Raw genomic sequence first — 23,417 nt, forward strand, 5'->3', positions numbered from 1 at the left:
ATCAAAAACCAGCCCAGATAGGTAGTGCATCCCAAAATATCCAATGTTAACATCTTGTTTCTTGTTCAGCAGGTCCTAAAGAACAAAAAAATACCCAAGTAGTAGGGATGTGGGGGGGGTGCACGGTGGGCCCCTCCAGCCCACGGACTAAATGGCACAGGGCTTGACTCTATTAGTATTATACTATTTTCTAGTCCCCACCCAATTTACTTATCCTTTCTATTTTTCTGTTCTGTTCATTATTTGGAAATAAAAATCCTTGAATCCTTGAACATTGACTTAATCATAGATGCTCACACGCATGCGCAATGAAAGCGAAACAGGCCATCTACATGCTTTCGGCTGTCATATAGATGTATTCCAGGAATTCAAACACGTCATATGCTCAACTAGATAGCTGAAGCATTCATACGTGCTACATAGGTTGGTACAGGAAAACTGTCGACCTTAAACCATCCAGAGATAAATCGGTGAGTAGAGCATTTTTGTGACTTACCAACTTTTTATCGCATGATTTACGCTTTTCATTCGAAATCCGAACGTACACACACTCACAGCTCATGAGCTATAACTTGATACAGAGACTAAACCATGAACGTAGGTAGTGCTTCACCTCAAAGACTAGAAGTTGTCCCATTTTTGTAGAATGTGTTCACTTCCGTTTTTCTCGGTCATAACATCTGTCGTGACACCCAAAAATTGTGTGATTATACGTGGAACACACATCGATGGTGTTTCAAATGCAACTATCCTAATAAATAGTCTGTACTTTTAAGTGACGGAACAGGGCTTGTAAATGAATACAGAATGCTTATTTGTTTGACCTAATTTGACCTCGACTATCCTATTCACTATGTTACATTGATGCAACATGGCTGGTAATTGAATGAATGAGTATTTTTAATATTTGTTAATTTGAACTTCCCATGAATTTACTGTGCACAGTCTTTTGTTTGAATAAGCATTATTTTCGAAAGAGCGTTAAAATCATGCACCGGCGCCCCTTGACGCTTTCCTCGATAACTCGTACGCAAAGCTTTATCGCTACAATGAATAGTCTGTAGTCAAAGATTATGACGCCGATCAAAAAGGACTGCGCGATCTCAAACGATGACGCTACTTCAATACATCGTCGTCAAGCCAGCTTGGGACTTCTCCCATCTACTGTGTTAGTCACTGAGGTCAAACCTAAAGTGCATCCTTGTATTGTGTGAATCCTTGTCAGAAAACAAGATTTATCTTAAGGTAGTACGCCCCTCGAAAGTGAAAGACTTAACATTTTGCTCAAAATATCCTCGATGTCACTTTCAGCCACACTTTTACCCCAATCAAGAATAAAAACCCGGGGGTCACCGTGCAAAGTTTAGTACTAGAGAAACACATTACCTGACATCTACCGACAATTGAAATTCAAAATGGCCGCTATCCTTGTGTTCTCTCAAATGGGGAAAAAATAATTTTAGATTTTCGAAAAATCTCACACATCATTTTCTCTCTAGCTCTACGAGCTTGATAGACTAGAAAATTATCAGAAAACTGTGATTGTCCAAATAGCCGTCTGCGAGGCGCATTTTACTTTAATATATATCATACAGAGAGAGAATCACCATGCTTAGGGACACTTAAAAGGGGGCAGTGAGTGTAGGCTATGCTACTTACGAACGTTACTGAAATGCTAGCTTAGCCTTCACATCATCAATGAGTGACCCCTCAATTGTATTTATGCGCATGATCATTATATTTTTATCGAAAAATCTTAAACAAAAAGCGGGCTTGACTTCTCTGATTTGTTCTGTAACATACTATCGTAGTGATTACACACTTCTTCAGTTAGCAACCAGGAGTCGCCTAAACTATTTTTGTAAATAATTTGTGATCGGCGGAGCTTACTCCCATGTTTATTTTTACCACTATTACCTATGACCCTAGCTTGCTTATTTACCATGCATCTAACAAAGCCGAAACATTCCAGCCGGACTCGTTTCGCTCCCTTGGTTTTATATGCCAATGCGCATGTGCAATGAAAGAGAAAATATTCTTTATCAATATTCCCTGTTCACGTTGCACACATACGACTCTATTGGAACACGCCATATTGTTGAGTGGTATAGCAGCAGCTACAGACACTCATATAGGCTGCACTGGTCAGCATAGACTGAACAACTTTCTATAAACCGGCGAGATCTACTTTGGTGAGTAGAGCATTTCTGTGTGTTGACAACTAGTTGTTAGTTTATTCGCGAGTTTCGTTCGAATCATCGAGTCTACGCAATGGCTGCCTGGGGCTATAACGAAAGACAGACACTGGACTTTGAATGCGGTAGCTCGAACCATGGATGTTGTCTCATTTTAGCTCCTTGCCCAAACACACTGGCTGTTGCTCCATGTATGCCGTCATCTTTCTGGATTATGAAAGCGGTATGTTTGCTAAGAATGATCTCCAAACGGAGAACGTACCGACATTGACGTTGAAACAGAAATATGATCTAATATATTTCTTCCCTCATGATACCTCTCCGACGCCATGCTGTGTATCCATGTCAGCGGCGCAACAGCACTTTGAATTGACTTCTAACATGAATGCGTATGTGTTGAAAGTATTTCGGCCAACGATTATATTTAAACCTCTTAAGATGTATTTCTATAATTTTACAAACTTGCACCGCTCATTTGATATGAATATGGTTGATTTTATTCGAAAAACTAATTTTAATAAGGAAAATATGACGCTGGTCATACGACAATGCCCTTCTAGGCTTCTTTAGAAGGGTCCCATAGTAAGATATATTTGGGGAAAAAACAAAACATACAGCTATTCTAACGCGGAAATAGTAAACTTCAGGAGTACCTCATGATTTGAAACGCACAAGAGAAACTTGTCCGTTTTCTCCAACATGAAAACACGGTAAAATGAAAAATACTCTGCAGGTAGGTAACCGTCATAGAGAGTACTTATATCGACCCGAAAATTTATCCTGTCGACGTCTCGGAAATGTCATCTAACAAGATGTCGCACGTACTAGCTAACGTCATGTCACTGTTTTTATCGAATAGTACAGGCCTGCACATTTACGTAATGAAATGAAACTGCCGTACCGCTTTGGTTGTCTATCAGGGCAGAAATTTACTCAACAGTTCAACGTGCAACAATTGTTAGCCATCACCCCACCCATTTCCCCGAAACTATTGAAACGAAAGCGAAAACACGCATCGACTCTATTCCAACCGCCGAATTTCAAAACATACAGGTATTTTAACTCTTGAAAGAGACTTATTCTTAAAATTATTGTGAACAAGGGTTCAATATATGTGCAAGCCTCGTCGACTTAATTAATTATTGAACCAAGCTTAATAATTATCATGAGGATTTGTTTATGGCAGTATTATGTTTGCATACGTATCCTATTTTTATCACAGGATATACACATTAAAGTAGCATGCGCCTCGAAAGACAAACACTTAAACATTTACTAAAAATTTCCTCAAGGTATCTTTCAACCATACTGTTTTTTCAAAATAATAAAAATCAGGGGTCACCGTGAAAATATTAGTATTGGAGAAACTAATTACCCAAGATTTACCGATATTTAAAATTCAAAATGGCGACCATTTCTATGTCAACTCTGTACAGAAAAATTAAACTTTTTTTCGGAAAAACTAAGACGCTGAAAATTATTCTTACCTCAAGATCTTTCAAATGACCTCCCTTCCCAACAATGGATAGATCAGAAAAGCATTGTAAACGTTTGAGAATCCGAAGCGCACTCTACGTTAAATGGTATAAAGTATTGATCACACAGCGCGAGTCCTCGGACGTAATCATAACGGCCTTATATTTGATATAATTTGATAATTTCATCGAAAAAACATTGTTCATGAAATGGTTTTTCTGCTCTGACTATACTTCGTTTCTTTCGTTCGCAGACAAAATGCCAGCTGGAGATTACCAGAGGGTAAAAGAGCTTGGTCGCGGAGCGTTTGGCGTTGTTTATCAGGTCCGTCACAAAGATGGCGCCATTTATGCCATGAAAGAAATGAAACGAAGTGCTAATGCGTCTCAAATCCAGGAGCTTGCAGCGTTGCATGCATTAAAAGACCACCCCAACATTATCCAGTATGTCGAATATTTTAAGGAAAAGACAAACATGTGTATCGTGATGGAGTTCTGCAACCGTGGTAACCTAGAGAATTACGTCATCGAAGCGAAGCGTTCCGATCAACTTCTCCTCTCTTTCATAAAGCAAATGGCGGACGCTATCCAGTATTCTCACAGTAGGAGAATCGTTCATCGCGATCTCAAGCCAGAAAATGTCTTGATCACGATGAATAATGGTCAGTTAATTGCCAAAATTGCTGATTTTGGACTTGCAAAGATTAAGCTATCCGGCACCGTTTCTTTACCAAGCCGTGGGCTGCCTCTGGCATCTTACATGCACACACAGGCAGGAACATATTTGTACATGGCTCCTGAAGTGTACAACGGTAACTACACCGAGAAAGCCGATGTCTTTCCTTGGAATTATGTTCTGTGCCATACTGGAGCGCACAATACGTGATATACCAGGACACGGCAAACGGCTTGTTATCTTTTTCAGCGACCAATGTCAAGAACCTGTAGGAATGTTCCTTCACACTAATCCAGGCGCGACCAGAACACTTGATCCGATGGTCAACATTCCCGAGGAAAGCAGGAGTCTGATCAACTCAATGATCAGAGCTTCCTACAAATCCAGACCCTCGGCCAAAGAAGTCCACGAGGCACTGCAGTCAGCATCAGGTTCATACTGTTGCATACTGTGATCGAAACATGCCTGTATGCAAATCTTTTGAAAAAAATTGAAAAAATCACCAAAATAGATGACAAACCATATTTTTCATGAGTCATCGAATTTCAGAGCAAAGTTCTATTAAAAAATTATAGTGGAGCAACATGTTGCTTCTTTTGTGAAAAGTTTTGGTCAGGGGGTTATTCGTTTTGATTGCATCTTCAGTAAGCATATTTAACCTATTTGGAAACCGCAGATGCTATTTCGAGTGCTCTTGCTAGGGTAAATAAATACGTGTTATTCACAGATATTTTTTTTAATATCGTATAAATTGTTGAATTATTTAGATCAATTTCAATCCATTCACAACAAACACAAATATTTAAAAACTAATGGTATGGTGATTGAAGTTTATGTGGATTGCACTTACGTTGATTGTACGCTTGACAGATGGTCGTAATGCATATTGGAAGAATTACCCGCTTTATTTATTCGGTCGCTTTTCAGATTTTTCAATTCTTAGGGATGAGTTCATAAATACTATAATTTTCACTGAGCCTTTTGTGACTACATTACCAATTTTTTATGTTTAGAAAGCAATGAACTAAAAGATGTAAACAATACAGCTGATACCATTTTGTGACATTGTAAATACAATGCATTTGTTGATGTTAAACGTAGTGTAGAACAAGAAAGTGTATTTGATTAAATTGAGGAAAAGAGATCTACATAGATAGATTTCGAGTCAGTTCTATTTCTCAACCTGCCAGGACTTTGCGCTGTCAATATGAGTTTGGAAAAATCATTGATTGAAATTGACTTCAATTTTCCAGAGGCTCTGTTGCAATGTTCCTTGATAACGAGGTGAAAGTCTCTCGGGACATCTGTTGTTGAATTGCGTGCAAATACTTCATTGCTCCTGATCATGCCAGGAATTGTCGTCGCTTTTTCTTGTATCGACGTCCGTATTTGACAGTTTGCCAGTAGACTGAAAGATCCGTCGCTTGATGGCGCTCTCTGCGCTCCCTGGGCCCGAGTTCGATTGTAACCCGAGTAGCGACCCGAGTTACCCGATTTGCAGTCGAACGAATCAGCGTAGCTACTCTGATGACGCAAATAACGTCATTTGACCTTTCAACCCTACTCAGGGTTTCTCTCTCGTCGGAAGCTGGGTTGTATTTGGTAGAGTTGCAACTAGCAACTCGGCAAAATGGCCGCCAAACAGATGAAGTAAATACATATATTTACGCGTTTACGTCAGTTTCAGCAAATAAAAGTAATAATATTATTACCGGTAGTTATTGCATTAAGAGGTTGCCAATTTCCCGTAATTTTCTAGTGAAAGGTACCATTCTATGCCCTTAAATTGCACATCGTTTACGTGTGTAGCTGGCGATATAAGAAATGTGCAAAACGTTAGTACAACACGGTCCTCAGATCATGTACATCACATCGGAGTTATCAAAATGTTGCTCTGATGAATAGAAAATAATATGCAGACCTGACTTGCTATAAAATAATCGTTTAAAACATGACAGTTTTTATCCATATCAAAAAATATACAAGGGTCCAAATCTTCGTTAAAATCTTCAAAATAATTAGGCAAATTTTTTTTTTTCAACTCTGTTGTATGGAAGACCGGTCACGACATGCGACATGCAAGTTTTTAAAACTCCGATCTGCGGTTAGGGTTAGGGTTAGGGGTTAGGGTTAGGGTAGGGGTTAGGGTGAGGGTTAGAGGTTAGGTTTTCTCTGGTAAAACGCCTTACTTCGCTCTCAACCCTGGAGGTTAGGCCAAGGGAGGGAAAAATTGTAACGGGTTAGTTAGCGTTAGGGGTTAGGGTTAGGGTTAGGGTTAGGTCGCAGATGACATGGACGCAGGTCGTATGTCGTAGGTCGTGACCGGTCTTCCATACATGTCTAAGTCCTAACATGGCCGCTATTTCTCCCACGGTGTATTCGTTGTAGAAGTATGCAGAAATAAGCTCGTCTCTACCTCTGTAATCCATCGTTAGGAGGGGAACGAAATGACATGTATGCAAACGCCATATTAGTTTTGCAACTCGCATGTCGCAGTTTAAGAACTCGCATGTCGCAGTTTAAGAACTCCCAGGTCGCAGTTAAAAAAAACTCGCATGTCGCATGTCGTGACCGGTCTTCCATACTGTTGCCATGTTTGTTTACAAAGGTCGATCGGGTATGTCGGTCGTTTCGCATCTCCCGGGTCACAGTTCTGCGCATGCTAAATAGTGTCCTATGACGTCAACATAAGCTACCCAGGTCGTTACTCGGGTCGGAATCGAACAGCCCTAGAGAGGGAGCGCGAGAGAGCACCCTTGAGCGACGGATCTTTCAGTCTATTTGTCAAGGAGAATAGACTGCACTCACTACCGTTTAGAAAGCTATGGAGTTCCCATGACTGCGTCATTCGATGAACACCTTCCCCCTTCCATTCAAATAGCCAATAACTTAGGCTTACATACTGAATAAGTCGGCGTCAGAAATTACTCGGCCGTTTCCGCGACTTTAAAATGTTTATTTGATAACCGGGCTCAGATATTAGTTGACAGAAATGTGTAAGCGAAACTTCTTTGTTTCTGACCTGCTGGTTCAAAGACAATTAAGCGAATTGGACAAAACGATCTTTCATTGATTCAACTATTGTAGCCTACCTGTTTACATGTGCTCTGAAAAGGCTGTCTGTCTGTCTGTCTGTCTGTCTGTCTGTCTGTCTGTCTGTTGGTGCAATGTCTTATTTACAGCTCATAGGATCTGAATAAAATTCTGCACGTAAATTTTGTGTAGCAACAATAAGACGCCATTTTTGGATGTGTTTAGTTTAATAAATGTTTATATGCATGATTAATTACATTGACTAGATGTGAGGTATTAACAAACTGACTGTGTAAGATCTGATTAATGGTTATTTCAACAGAGATCATAGCAACAGACTTGGAAGTTTTATTTTATTGATGTTGTTTATTTTATATCACATTTTGTTCAGTTAGATATACATATCGAGAAATCCTAAACTAAGATATTGGACAGTGGTTACAGAAAGCTGTTTAAATGTCAGGCAATTGCTAATTTGCATTTCAGGAGATTTGAAAACAGGGGATATACCAATGGTTGCAAAAGCAACGTCACTGATGAAAATTTTGTCAAACAGTACCCACAACAACAGATAAGTGAACTAAAGCTACTAGTAATTGGATTTTAAAGATCTTTCCGAATCTTGCTTTTGTCTATGAATCTCTGCTCCCAATCTCATGATTTTTGTTACTGTTGCAACAAAACATAGTTACATACGATCTTACATTCTCGGGAAAACTTACATGAAAATTGACACATTATAACTAAATAAGCATTCATTGCGTTAAATTGGCAAAGAGTTTACGATACATGTAGATTTCTGTGGCGCTGATTGGCCAATGCGCCACCTTTACCATCACCCTGGCAGTGGGTAACCCAAACCTACACAGCCTCTCGATGCAAGGAAAGTGACCAAAGAAAGAATAGTTACCTAATAAGTAATCGTTTATCATCGACAATTATAGTATTTTGCTATAGGGAAGTAATATAAAATTCGACAACAGGTTTTGTGAGTGCCCTCTTTCATCGATGCATATCAGCAAAATGTATTTCCCTTGCAGGATATGGTGTCGCTCAGTTGCTGGTATCTCCGATATTCTTTTACTTGGAAACTAATAGAATGAAGAGAATGTAAACAGCAATATCAGTAACCAGCAAAGACTAGCCAAAAACAGGTAGTGCAAATATCTAGAGGTATAATTGTTATGGACAGCACCGCGATCTATTTTTTGTATTTTCACCTTTTATGTTAAAATAAAGATATATACTATGGCATATGTACAACGTTTCATCGTTAATCATCGACATCTCTCAGTTTTTGCTTTAACGAAGTGCTATCTTGTTTGAAAACTGTTTCAGTTGGTGTTGTCTATTATAGTACAAAGGTTTGTGATATGTCCGGAGTTACAATGGTATTGCCGATCACTGGGTGGCGTGTTACGGCCAGCAATGCTGGTATTTTGATGTTGAATACGTGCAAGGTAGACTGGAGGCAGCGAGTAATATAAATCTAAAATGCTATTTTATTCCATTATACACTATGCTACAGAACATATATAGGCTAATGACTAACTGGGGCTGAGTTGGAGATTGACGAGTATATACGTGGCCTCATGAATAGTAATGACAGATCGTGAATAAATGACATCGCACTATGTCACACAGTTGTACAGATAAATTCCGGAAAGGCGGAATGATCAACACGTAGATGACTGCTTCAAATATTTACAATATAATTGTTCACCACCTTTTCCACAACCACTACCCGAAATGCCGTTGAAGAATGAATGCATAAGTACAAGCTTTGCTGTAATATCACAGACATGCCGCAATAATACTACGAAATGAACGACATGGGTAAAAATTGTCACTTATCCTTTGCCATATACCTGAAACATAATGTTCATTACAAAACAATGTTAAGTAAATATTGACCAAGCATCAGATTTTCTTCAAGGTTAATCATACTGACACACTTACGTCAAAAATTAAGGGGAGAAGGACACATCTTCTGAATTTCTAACGCCTAATTTGCAATATCAAGATCACAAGAAATGAAAACAGTGTGCCTTGGGGTCAACACTTACTATCCACGTTGCCTTAGGATCACACCTTTATAATTCAAGAACGAAGATACGTTAAATACGACTAGTTTTCAATAGGGTTCGAACCCACCACGTACGTTATCAGTCGCCTAGCGGAAAGGCAGCAGACAGAACCGCTCGGCTAAATCTCCACTCCCAAAAAAGAGTGGTTCAATAGCCGGCTAAGTTGTTACATTTTCTGACTGCGACCGCTCCACACGCTGTAGAGTTCGTGAAGCACTCACACACGTACACTCACTATACAATGTGCCCTCCCGGTTATCACCATAATGGCTTTATGGCAACCTCTGAACTTGGGCACAGAGAGTAGGTTACACATTGTTGAGGATTGAAATATGGACTCACCAGAGTGCTCTAACGGCAACACGTACCATGAGCGAAGCATAGTGCCAACAGTGAACACCCCTTATATTACGCAAGAGGCTGCCAAACAATCTCAGAGTGCTCTAACTACTATTAAAGCAGTGAGCGAAATACACAAAACGTATACTATCTGCCCTCCCGGTTATCACCATAATGGCTTTATGGCAATCTCTGAACTTGGGCACAGATAAAGTTTGGAAGCGAAGCAATGAATACAACGCTATAACTGGACGAACGAGTAGTTTCGGGGACAACCACCAGCAGAACGTTAAATTGTATAGAGTAAAGTGTAGGATTCGGTATAAACCTTTTCCAAACTTAAGATCGTGACATATATATATAGATATATTATATATATATATATATATATATATATATATATATATATATATATATATATATATATATATATATATGAACCATGAACTGTACTCTCTGTGCCCAAGTTCAGAGGTTGCCATAAAGCCAGTATGGTGATAACCGGGAGGGCACATTGTATACATTTTGTGTATTTCGCTCACTGCTTTAATAGCAGTTAAAGCACTCTGAGATTGTTGGGCAGCCTCTTGCGTAATATAAGGGGCGTTCACTGTTGACACTGTGCTTCGCTCATGTATTGCTGTTAGAGAACTCTGGTGAGTCCATATTTTCAATCCTCAACAATGTGTAACCGTACTCTCTGTGCCCAAGTTCAGAGGTTGCTATAAAGCCATTATGGTGATAACGGGAGGGCACATTGTATACATTTTGTGTATATATATATATATATATATATATATATATATATATATATATATATATATATATATATATATATATATATATATATATATATATATATATATATATATATATATATATATATATAATATTCATAGAAAGCACATGAAGGTATCCCTCTATTCATAGTGTCTATCCAACAAAAAATATTTTCTAAGTCCAAAGCTAATTTGACGAGAATAATTAATGCAGTATTATTAACAACAAGAACAAAAAAAACTGAACATAAAATATGGCAATACAAATACGTGAAAAACTCACCAAGGGTAGGTCTGATTCTGTAACCTGATTGGCCCATACTCCACCTTTACCATCACTGCACAGTTAGTAGACCGTCCATACTTATGACTGGTGCTCTCAGCATCCGCACTGGATGCACACATCCGCCGTCCTGCACCGCAAATGTGGTGAATCCACGTGACAGTGCAGCTTCTTTGCACTTCCTGATGGCATCGTTTCTTGATTTGTAGAACCCATCTAGTCTGTAATCCCGTCCCTCCAATGACGATATTGCTCTATTTGCGGTGTCTCTCCAACATCCGAGATTGAACAAGTCCGAAGCTAATTTAATGAGAATAATGAAAGAAGCAATATTATTAACCATCGAGAGTGTATTTGTTAGTGAAACCCTTCGTTTAACCCAGAGGATTGTTACCTTATGTAGTATTTTTCACGTTAAATGTGTTTGATAACCAGTAATGTGATAACATTTTTGGTAATATTATTAAACGTCTAGCAACTTTGTTTTCTGAGAATGTTAATTGATGGAAAGACGAATAAAAGCACCCCAGTCGGTTCAAATGCACGTTTTACAACCTTTTAGCAATAAGTAGAAAGCCACAATACTCACGAGGGGCATTTATTATTTCATAAACTTGATTTGCCCATGCGCCACCTTCGCCATCTACTGCGCAGTTGTCAGATGGTCCGTATTTCTGGTAGGTGTCTTGAGCAATAACACTGGATGCACACCATCTGCCGTCCTGCATTGCTAATGTTTTGAACCCACGTGACAGTGCAGCTTCTTTGCACTTTCTGATGGCGTCGCTTCTTGATTGGTAGAACCCATCAAGTCTGTAATCCCGTCCCTCAAGTGACGATATTGCTCTATTTGCGGTGTCTCTCCAACATCCGAGATTTTCTAAGTCTGATGCTAATTTAATGAGAATAATGAAAGAAAGAATACTGTTAACCATCGAATGACAAGCCGATAGACAAGAGATACATTGAATGTGAGAGTGTGATTGTTGGGGAAACTCGTCGTAAAACCTTGATTGAGGTTACTTCTTGTAGCATTTCTCACGTTAAATGTGTTTGACAACCAGTACTGTGTTAACAATTTTGGCTATGTTATAAACGTCGGGCAGTTTGTTTTCTGAGAATGTTCATCGATGAAAAGACGGAAAGTGGCAGCAAAGTCGGATAAATGCAAGTTTTCAATCTTTTAACAATAATGGGTAAAGGCCACAATACTCACGAGGGGCATTTTTTATTCTATAAACTTGATTTGCCCATGGGCCGCCTTGCCATCTCCTGCGCAGTTGTCAGCTTGTCCGTATTTCTTGTAGGTGTCTTGAGCAATAACACTGGATGCACACCATCCGCCGTCCTGCACCGCAAATGTGCTAAACCCACGTGTCAATGCAGCTCGTTTGCATTTCACGATGGCATTGTTTCGTGATTTGTATAACCCATCTAGTCTATAATCATGTCCCTCCAATGACGATATTGCTCTATTTCGGTGTCTCTCCAACATCCGAGATTTTTTAAGTCCGAAGCTAATTTAATGAGAATAATGAAAGAAGCAATATTATTAAAGCCCCAATAGCTGCGAATATGAAATAAACCAATCTAAATATATCCTCAGTTTATCAAGACTTTTCTTGAATAAAACCCAATAAAGACTGAAAAAGTGTATGTTGAAAGTGGCAAGTAAATTCAAACATTTTAACATTATTTCAGATTTCCCACCATTTTCAAAAACTAATCATGTGACAGACAAAATAAAGAGTACACCACTAAAATGTTGGCCATCATGTGTTGTGCATTCAAGTAAATGGCATCATGCTTGTTTCTGATATGATCACGATGTGTATGTGCAGGAAATACTGTACTTGTGTACGTCTCCATTGGGCTCCATTTTACGAATGCGGCACCCTGCTTATTATTTAACCTTTTAAAACGCGTAGGCATTGTCCAAATCAGCGAGCAGTGATAAATCTATACACGTCATTCATTGAACATATTTGCACGAACCAACTTTGGTTTAAAAATAAAACCATGATAATAATGCATAAAATTTGCAGCTATCGAGTCTTTAACCATCGAAGGACAAGCTTAACAACAAGAGATGTATTAAATGTGAGAGTGTATTTGTTAGTGGAACTCTTCGTTGACCGTAGAGAGAGGTTTCCTCTTGTAGTATTTTTCACGTTAAATGTGTTTGATAACCAGTAATAGTATAACATTTTTGGTTACATTATGAAACGTCAGGAAACTTTGTTTTCAGAGAATGTAAAATTATGAAAAGGCAGGTAAAAGCAGCCGGTTAAAATGCAGGTTTTATAACCTTTCCACAATCACATAGTATGGGTAAAAGCCACAATACTCACGAGGGGCATCTTTGATTCTATAGACATCATTTGCCCATGGGCCGCCTTTGCCATCTCCTGCGCAGTTGTCAGCTTGTCCGTATTTCTTATAGGTGTCTTCAGCAATAACACTGGATGCACACCACCCGCCGTCCTGCACCGCAAATATGGAGAATCCACGTGACAGTGCAGCTTCTTTGCACTTCCTGATGGCATCGTTTCTTGATTTGTAGAACCCATCAAGTCTGTAATCATGTCCCTCCAATGACGATATTGCTCTGTTTGCGGTGTCTCTCCAACATCCGAGGTTTTCTAAATCCGTAGCTACTTTATTGAGAATAATGAAAGAAGCAATATGATTAACCATCGAAGGACAAGGCGATTAACTAGAGAGAAATTTTGAGTATTGCATTTTTGACGAAATTCTATGTTGACCCCCGACTTATGGGGGAGTTTATATTTTTCTTCACTTCTCAGGAACACAACTGGAAATCGTTTTGGACAATTGGATCGTTCAATTGATCAAATTTATCAAAAGTGTTAGGTGCAATGTAGCTGAAAGTTGCAACTTTATAAATTATTTAATCATGAAAACAAGTTCATTACAAAAAAAAAGTGAATAGGCTTAAATTTGCTGACTAAACCAACACTAATACAACATCCAGTTTTTCAAAAAATGTGTTTGAACTACCGTCACTCTGTTAACATTTTTGACTATTAAATGTTGATTTTGTTTTTTGTGAATGTGAAATGATGTAGATACGGATAACAGCTGCCCAATCGGTTTACAATGCAAGTGTTTACAATCGTTCAACGATAATGAGTGAAGGCCAGAGGCCTCGGCACGTTTGAAGACATGGCCCCCTTATGAGGTCAACCGACCTACTTTTCATCAGCAAGGTAGGCTTGCATGTCTCGTGCTTTGATAAGTGTGTGAATTAAAGACAATCTTGTTTAAATTCATTGGCGTCGACTGATTTGACCAGCTGCCAAACTCAACTCACACACCAATAAATTAGCGAGATATGACCCAAAAGGTTTTCTTATCGCGATGTTTACTAATGTATCCCCTCACTATCTCCATTAAACCCGCTCTTTGTTATGTTGACCAGTGTTGTGTAGGGGTCACTTAGTTGGCAAAGATAAAAGGTGGCACTAGCGCCAAGAAGGCGGTGCTGGTGTTTAGGTCACAGTCTTTGTGCACCCTCACTTGCTCACGATTACTCGAAAACTATTTTATCTCACAAAATAAGCGAAAAAGAAAATAAAAAATGAACTTAAGTTTAACATTCAGAGAACGAAGTACATGTACATATATATTCTTGACCGGAAACTTTGAGAAGTATCAGAAGTGAACTTGGACGTGGCAAAATTATGAATTTTATATATTTGTTTGTTTGTTGTGAATGTCAAATAATTTTCATTGCCAAACAATGTCGCAAACCTTGCCCACAATGCTAAATATTTGATTCTACTCCAATGAAATCGCCCTCACTTGCGTGCAGACGATAACTTTTGAAAAATTGGTATAATTCCTATTGTAGCATGATGGGACTTTCTATGATGTATGTGCAACAAGAAATACCCGGAATACTAATATGTGGTCTTCCTGACACATAAGAGAAAAAAGAAGGTGATAACGAGATTGTCTGAGACTGAAAGAATATCATGCCGAATTAAGTTTAAGGATGACGTGTGTCTGCCCATACAGAACAAAATCAACATCATCAAAATGACATGATATACAAATAACTTCGGACGATAGAGTCTAGTGATAGGTTACTTATTAGTATTGTGTTAAAGGCGTAAACATACTGAGTTATACAATTGACTGACAGCAACCATCCTGTTATTGACAGGCTGCCGCGATAGATCATTGCTATTGATCTGACCACAGTTTGATCACCCTATCATAAAATGCGACCTGTTTGTAGAGGTTATTGCCCGGTACAACACACTCCAATGAAAATAAACAATAAAAATGAGCTCTCAACTAACGTGCAATACCACTTGTTTCTGTGTCGTATCAGCATGAGTGTCATTTGTGCTGCGTCAGACACTTGACAAAGTCGAGTGTCTGACACAGCGGAAATGACACATGCCGATTTATCATATACCCATGCCCAGAATTTTACTAATAGTATGAAAAACCCTAAATTTTAAGGCTTTACTATATTACGCCATAGACCCTGGAGCCTATGCAGACCGAAACACTTTGCCAGGCTGAGCCGTCTCTGCTATAGCCATAGCGAATCTGGTCTTCAACTCAGGGCTGCACATTCAAATACATTCAAAGCGACAACGGATACAAAAGTCCAGAGCATTGCTGCAAAGTTAAAATAGCTAATGATTTATGTAGAGTTATTGTAGACTGGGATTTGAAAATGCATAAAAGAAGAAATGAATACGCAAAAGAGCAAGTGCCGAAAAAATATATTTCACAAGAGTTCATCGTAAGCGAGGATAATACAAAAACCGCATAAATAAAAGACAAAGAGATACACAAAATTGTCAGCTAATTTAAGTTTCAGATTGAAAATCAGAGTCGCACTTGGGTTTGCTCCAACTGTCTCTGTATAACGTTAGTAGCAGTTGGATGGAGTCTCCTGATTCTAAAAAACAAAACCAACTTTTTACCATACGGAAAATAATGAAGACCCTCGGAAAGTCGGTCCACTTACCTTGGCTAAACACCCTTACGATGGTGATAGCGAGAACCAGAAGACGTATTTGGTTGAACACAGCCATCGCTCTGTCTTGCATAGGTTTGATTTGGCTAGTAGCAAGATTTCAAGATTTATTCACTGACTGATAAGGCCGTTGATCAGGTGATCTAATCCAGACAATGTCGATAAACGTAATTTTAAGTGGCTTGTGTTGGTTAAAGTTGCCACTGTTTAGGAGAGATAAAACACACATCATATCATGTCCTGGCCCGGTGTGAAAAGATATAGGTTTTTGTTATTTTCCTACGTCTTTGACGTCAGGGGTCCTCGTTTCATCCTTAGTCGGTCGCACGGCGGCCGACAGAAATCTAGAAGAATTCAAAACTAAAAATTCACACTTTGGAATATTGAAACTTTATCATTTAAGTTCAGAATGTAGAATCCCTACTATATTTAATTAATACTTTAATTAATATTTCATGGCTTTATAACAAGCTTGTAAATAGAGCGATACCGTCAGTGGGGACAGGATCAAAGACCTGATGCTTCTTATCAAGCAAGAAACGACACCATCAGGAAATGCAGAGAGGTTGCATTGCCACGTGGACTCACCACATTTGCGGTGCACAATGGTGGATGGTGTGCATCGAGTGCTGATGCGCAGAACACCTTTCAGAAGTATGGACGGTATATTAATAGTCATGTGGCTTAGCAAAATTAATATTACACGGATGACAAAAATGACAAATTTGAAACATAGTTCGCATGTGTATGGATCGAAATTAGCTACTGCTCCAAAAATTGGGCCACCTGAAAGACTCGATGACGTCATAAATTCAAAATGGCCGCCATTATATTACTAAAATAATAAAATGCGGTTAATTTAGGCAGTTTCCAATACTGATTTGAATAAACTGACACGAACAAATACAAAATAAAATTGACGCACCTCAATTATTATGACGTCATAAATCCGAAATTGTTTACCAAATTCAAAATATCCACCGTATTATTGTCTTATAATGTTAAAATACTGTTTATTCAGTCTGTTTTGAGCATTTCATTGCCTAAACTGACATTTACATCCAAAATTACAGACAAAACATATAATTGGTACAATATAATTATTGTGATGACAAAATGTTTGGAAACCTAAAAAAACGTAAAAAAACGCCAGGAAGCACATTAAACATATAGAAGATTAAATACAACCAAGAACTTTTCTCAGATTTATCAAAATCCTTGCAAATCAATCCTCAACAAGTGAGGAAATCAAAGCATTAGGCCTAAACAAAGGCTTGTAATTTATTCCCATTCCGAAGTGCCTATAGAGAAAAAATTATCATACGAAATATCAACAAATGTATTTGCATCATATGATTATGCAATATCATGAGAAACAAATAAACAGTCAATCAGATATCCATTCTAAGATAAGTCAGTGTTAGACACTACTAACAGCGGTGACCCTAATTGTAAAACTATCGCGAAGCAACATAGACCGATAATGGAGATTCCATTTGCTCTCAACAATCTGTCCGAAAAACAACAAATCACGAGAAAACCTTCCAATAAGGGAAGCGGCATAGCAATTGTGAATACAACGAATGACATTATAGAAAGTTATAGACAGCGACAAAATGCACACTCTCTACTACCTCCATGATTTAAGCAACACTCGGCGACATTAATTATTCAGTGGAAATGGTACATGAAATCATTGAAAATCTGCGACAAGATAATCATTGACGAGGTGACTTACAGTTTCCTCACTCCCATAACTAGAATCTCCTGCCAAAATACACAAAACCATTTCAGAAGGAACAATCTTTATCGAACACCCTATTATAAGTAGCTGCTCGAGTCCAACAAACCAAAAATCGGAATTTCTAGAGTTTGTCATAAAATCAATCGTCCAAAGACAACCGACACTTGTCAAGGACACGAAAACTTCATTTATCAACAGAAATACCAGAAAACCTCTATTCCGGTAACATTAGATGCTGTATTAATGTAAAAAACATGTAATAAAATGTAGCAATAAACGTACTGATCGTAGATCGTGGACTCTGAAACAGTACCAATAAAAATATACGATACAAAAAAAGAAAGAAGGAAAAAGGAAGAAAAACACCAACAAAGTACACGGAAGCCTCACTGTCGATTATTCTGATACACAACATATTCTAATTCAACCGAGAAAGGTACAAACAAATCTGTAGATGCAGTATTGGTTCCATGATGATTTACACGGGAACAGAACATGAACTTCTAGTATTCAGAACATTTGTCGAGCAGTACAATACTCTGCACCCTACGTTAAAAATCATATTTGAACAGTCTATCGACAAAATCTCAGAACTTACTCTAGTTGTCTGCAAAGGTCAGAGTTGCAATCGAGAGAGATTTTTCTACTTTAAAACCCACACAAACCGCCTGACGATATTTATTAAGAAGTTCCTGCCACCCAAAGAACACCTTCAAAGGCTTCATTAAAGGTGAATTACTTAGATATGTACGCAAATTCAACAACAATGTGAACGTCATAAAAGAGGTGAATTTCTTCAGGCAAAAACTTCAACAACAAACACTAATAGATTGTATCAAAAAGAAATTAATGTAACAAAACGTCTGCTATGCCTCATTGACTAAAATAAGAGTAATGATGAAATAACAAAACTTTTCTGCACAACCTACGTCCATTCATCAAAACCAGCCAAATCAAACAATGTGATAATAAACTGGAAATAATGGAGGGCAATCAAACACATGCCACCGCATCCAGAAAACCTACCCTAGCGTATAAATGGAAGGAAGCATAAATCAAACACGAGCAAAGTATAAAGTTCAACGACCTTGCGAAACAAGAAAATGCCATGTACAGCACTGTGGCCCGTCCAGCTGGTGTTCTTGTTTAAATTATCAAGAGAATATCACTATTACCCCACATTCAAAAATAAGGAAAATTGAACGATTAGTGTAATGGTTACTTCAGTGATAGCGCGCGGACTTTACTAGGTTATCATTTATAGTAGATTATGATCACATATTGTTTATGTGTCTCATTGAGAGAGAGAGAGAGAGAGAGAGAGAGAGAGAGAGAGAGAGAGAGAGAGAGAGAGAGAGAGAGAGAGAGGAGAGAGAGAGAGAGAGAGAGAGGAGAGAGAGAGAGAGAGAGAGTCTTGTCCCCTGTTCCGTTTCCACCGTTGCTGCGCTGCTCACGAAAATGGGGTCAACATGGCTGTCATTGTCATTAGAGCGAGCGCAGTTATTGCGTTGAATTTATTTCCGACATTGTGCCACCTTCGAATTTAAATTTCGTATGCCCACGGAATAATGTTACCTCCATAGTTTCCCGAACCTTTGCCGAAATTAAATAAAAAACGAAAAATCATTTATTTTGAGAAATTGCCCTACATGCGGAAAGGAGGGATAGATAGTCTGTCACCATGGTCACCAGAACACGTCAGAGAAAAAAAATAATTGACCATAACCATCATTTAACTACTAAATGCCGTCTAGGACGAACAGAGTCGGAAACATAAAAAGGAAGCTGTGCAAATAACTTGAACGTTCGATGTTTCGTCGACTTATTCCGAGCTTGCCACTTTACAAATGTGCTGGTCACCTGATGTTGTCAGATGGCTGTCCTCTCTAACACTCAGTAAAATTCCTAACCCTATTTTCGTGAGTAGCGCAGCCAGCAGTAGAAATGGGGCAGGTGACCAAACTGCTACCATTGCACATTGAGCCAGTTAACGCCTAGAAAATATAAAGAAGGAAACTTTCATCCACCATGTCTTAAATGAAGATTACAAATAGGGTGTGCATATCATCGTACTAGAGAAGCACTTACCTGATACCTGATTTGTTAATTATAAAAAGTATGGTTAACATACACTTTTGACATCTGTCTGCTTGACCCTATAGCCCTCCGGCCTCTGTTTTTACTGCAACTAGGGTGCCTATTTACCTCGACCTGTTCTTTCACCTGGGGGATCTTATTTCTCTTCCTCTGGCGCATTCCAGCCTAACACGTCAGCCTTACCAGCAGCACACTGAACAAAACGGGTTAGGCTCTTCTACCATTTCCCGCTAATGTTATTTCCATCCTATGCCATTTGCGCCTATTTGCATTCTCCTTCCGTATGTCCTACAATTTTCAACATCGCTCTTCTTTTTTCGAGACAATGAAGTACATTTTTCAAATATTATCGTTTTGTAATTTTTTATCCAAATATTCCTTGGTTTGTATACCTTAAGTGTATTTTCCTGTAATAACTCATATATTTGACTATTTTCTGTTTTACCTTTTTCATCCATCAATAAAAGCCTTATTATCATTTATGTAGTTTCTATCACAGTAATTGTACATTTTATTTTTATCATAATTTAACCTGAAGATGGCGATTAGTGTGTCGCCGAAACGTTGGTATTGTTAAATAAACTTTACTAAAGATTGGAGACCGGTTGAACCGCCTCGCCATTACTCTGCATAAATCAATACAGAAACTAAACTTTGTAGTTCGAACAATGAGGGTAGGTAATGTTTCAACTAAGACAAGCTGATGTTACTAGTTTGTGAATTTTGTTCATTGCCGTCTTGTCTTGGTCATAAAGTACTATGCGCCTGAAAAAGTGAGAGTGGTACTAAAGAAAGAAATTACTCAAAACATGACAACTTTTCCCACACAGACTTAGAGGGGTGGCTGAGACCAATCTCGCTTGAAATTGGTCTTAGCCACCCCGTCTATTAAAATTCATGAGTTTACTTTTCTTGTGTACGTACATACTTATATCAGATGGAAATCTGAGGATTTGCGATTACATCAGGTTGACAACCCCCACACAAGAGCAAAAGAACGGTGTCGGCTTGCAAACATTGACCCTAAGTGATAGTAAAAAGGATTATCTGTCACAACATAACGCAATGTGCAGCAAAATCATGTCAGTCTGAGAAACCGTAGCCATTTAAATCGTTTAGCTGCACATAATTATAATTTGAGTGGTGTGTTTGACTGGTATTTATTGTCGGTAGTTCTCTTTTTGGAGGATGTGTTGGCCCTGAAAAGGGCCGTTTTGTTTGTGCCTATGCCTATTAAAGGATGGCGTATTGGAATGGTGAACCACTGAGGATATTTTCAACCACTCCAACCACCCTTTCGTCGGCATAGAACCCAACGTTGCACTCTTGCGCAACGCCACTTCTTCTGGAATGGAAGTACGCCTTCTTCTTCACCTTTAAAAATATCTTGCCATTTTGCAAGTGCGCATCCATTATTTTGGCCATCAGCTTGGCAGCATCTCTTTTTAGGCTGGCAACTTAAGGCCGCCTAATGTTATGGACACCGCATTCCTGTCGTACATACAGGCCGCATCTCTGGTGAGTTCAAACACTTCACCGATACCGAGGATCGCCCACTGCCATAGTGACGCGTGCCGACTGCCAGTAGACCACGGAGGATAACATGGAACACTTATTTTGCATAGGAATAAATATGCATTAGATCACACTCATTTCCAGAGTTAACCAAAATTTAAAGTTGTTTGTAAGTTTTATCAAGTTTGAAAACGATGAAAGGAGTCTCATTTCCCTGTAGTGTTGTATTTGCTGCCGTCTTGAATTGGAAATGCGCATTTACCACACGCATAATTTTGAAAAACACGACCCGTCTCATCGGTTTGCGACGCGTCTCTTTTTATGTCCATAAAGCTAAAAACGCTCCATGCTACGACGCGTCGCGTGTCTTGCACGTGTCACCAATGACGTAATGGTGACTCTTTTACAGCTGAGGCTTTTTTTCAATGTGGTCACAGAGGCTCAGAATCTACTGACAACTTGTCAGAGAATTGTAGTATACACAGTATACAATCACACTGGAGGGGTTGTGGCTACCAGTCGTTTGGGTCCTTAAACACATACACGTCGCTGTGTGCGATAGGTCATGCGAGGCCTACAATGGCCAATAAACGTGCAAATGACCTGTAAATTAAAGTCATTCAACTGGTACGAACGGCACTAGCCTGCGATAAATATGTGGCCTGGACATTTACAGCCTATGTATGTTTTCTGAATTGTACAACTTATCGCCACACTGGCAGTAATGGTAAAGTTTTAAAACGATGATGCGATGTGTTTCGATGAATCCCCAGACCTCACAACAGTGTTACTAGTCCGAAAATGCCCCCCCCCCCCCCGGTCAGGGCGATCGCCGCGGCGGTTTCCAGACCTCTACTACTATTAGGCTCTAGTAGCACCATGCGATAACCACAGAACTACATTTTGTTTGTTTCGCCACTTGTTTGGTTGAAACTTGAGAGAGGATATTTAAGGCCACTGTGTAGTGATAGTACTGACCGGTGTCAAACCGTGTCTGTTTCGTGTACCGAAGGTGTAACCCTATAGCCTAGCTCTGCGTACAGGTATGTGTGTTCACGGCGCTGCACAGCTGTGGTGGAGGCCGCGGACGTGCAACGCCGCGCCGTGAACACACAGACCTGTACGCAGAGCTAGGGCCCTATAGCCCTGCGTATTATGCCATGTGTTCTGTACGCGTACGTGCGTTCGCAGTGGGAAAAGTCAGGTCTTATGTACATGGAAACAGAGTGATTTCTGTTTACGGGATTCTGCATTGTACGCAGGGCGAGTGTAACACCAGCCTGTGCTGTGCCTCGATCAGTCGTTCGGATATGGGGTGTACACATGTCCAATTGAAATGTGATCGCGTCGTTTCCCAACGGCGAAATACATTCATTCATGCACACTATCTCACCAAGCGCATATGCTACTGCATCTCTAGAAGTACAACGTCCATACCACATTATATGGGTGACCGCGAGCAGTTTCTTAAATGTGTGTAGATTTGGAAAATTAGCCTGTGCTCCAGAATTCCACCATAAATACCGTTTTGAAAGTGTCAGGTGCTACTTACTTTTGTTGGCGGCCTTATTTCATTTTCATCGACAATTCTGTCCCATTTTGCTGACCAACCATTGAAACCGACAAGATACTGACACGGTCCTTCTTCAACTTCAACTATTTTCTTCACTGCACCCTTTGTCCACCAGTAACAGTCATCGAGGGCCTCAACTTTTTCACCTACTGAGAACGCGTAATGAGCCATGTTTTCTGTGTTTTCCGGTGTTTGGCTTATTGCTAATGAAACTTTTAATGTTAATTGTTTCCAAGTCAACTATCCAAGCATTTTAAGAGGGGTGATCAAAAAGGCCAGAACAGCCAATTTTGACCAACCAGGTTCAAGAACCCGGGTAAGGTGTTAAAAGTGTTCGATAGATGTGTTTAAGACATAAACATTACGAACAGTAGGATTAAAGTAGGTATGAATAATCCAAACTGTCCAGTTTTTGTGTGGGGAAAAGTTGGAATGATTGACCGATATTCGAAATTCAAAATGGCTGTCAACCTAGTATTGACTGTATATATCGGGAAAAAGTAAATTTTTGATTTTCACGAAATCTAAGACGGTGCAATTTTCTTAAACCAAGAGCTTTAAAATGAGCTCCAACTTGTGGTAGATCAGAAAAGAATGTAAA

At 39.1% G+C, this 23,417-nt stretch overlaps 2 protein-coding genes and 1 long non-coding RNA gene across 3 annotated transcripts in view; 1 reads left to right on the forward strand and 2 right to left on the reverse strand.

Moving 5' to 3' along the window:
• The window catches only part of LOC139123617 (uncharacterized), a 108,003-nt gene extending 91,959 nt beyond the window's left edge, over positions 1-16,044 (reverse strand). Inside the window, exon 1 of the mRNA XM_070689781.1 lies at positions 15,879-16,044. Within this exon, the coding sequence (XP_070545882.1) occupies positions 15,879-15,960 (82 nt within the window). The 5' untranslated portion in view covers positions 15,961-16,044. The remainder of the gene's footprint in view (positions 1-15,878) is intronic.
• LOC139123612 (serine/threonine-protein kinase PDIK1L-like) lies at positions 390-4,696 on the forward strand. The gene is made up of 2 exons (XM_070689779.1): positions 390-470; positions 3,925-4,696. Exon 2 carries the CDS (start codon positions 3,930-3,932, stop codon positions 4,554-4,556), a length of 627 nt encoding a protein of 208 aa, XP_070545880.1. The 5' UTR covers positions 390-470; positions 3,925-3,929; the 3' UTR covers positions 4,557-4,696.
• On the reverse strand, positions 10,996-12,632 carry LOC139123618 (uncharacterized). The gene is made up of 3 exons (XR_011549731.1): positions 12,084-12,632; positions 11,457-11,759; positions 10,996-11,167 (listed from the first exon to the last, which is right to left on the reverse strand). It is a non-coding gene; the product is annotated as an uncharacterized lncRNA (long non-coding RNA).
• Positions 16,045-23,417: the final 7,373 nt, after the last annotated feature.

Source organism: Ptychodera flava, assembly GCF_041260155.1.
Source record: "Ptychodera flava strain L36383 chromosome 23 unlocalized genomic scaffold, AS_Pfla_20210202 Scaffold_23__1_contigs__length_28996876_pilon, whole genome shotgun sequence".
NCBI lineage: Eukaryota > Metazoa > Hemichordata > Enteropneusta > Ptychoderidae > Ptychodera > Ptychodera flava.

Excerpts from the sequence above, each read along its gene's own strand:
- LOC139123612 (XM_070689779.1), top strand. The coding sequence starts at position 3,930 with ATGCCAGCTGGAGATTACCAGAGGGTAAAAGAGCTTGGTCGCGGAGCG.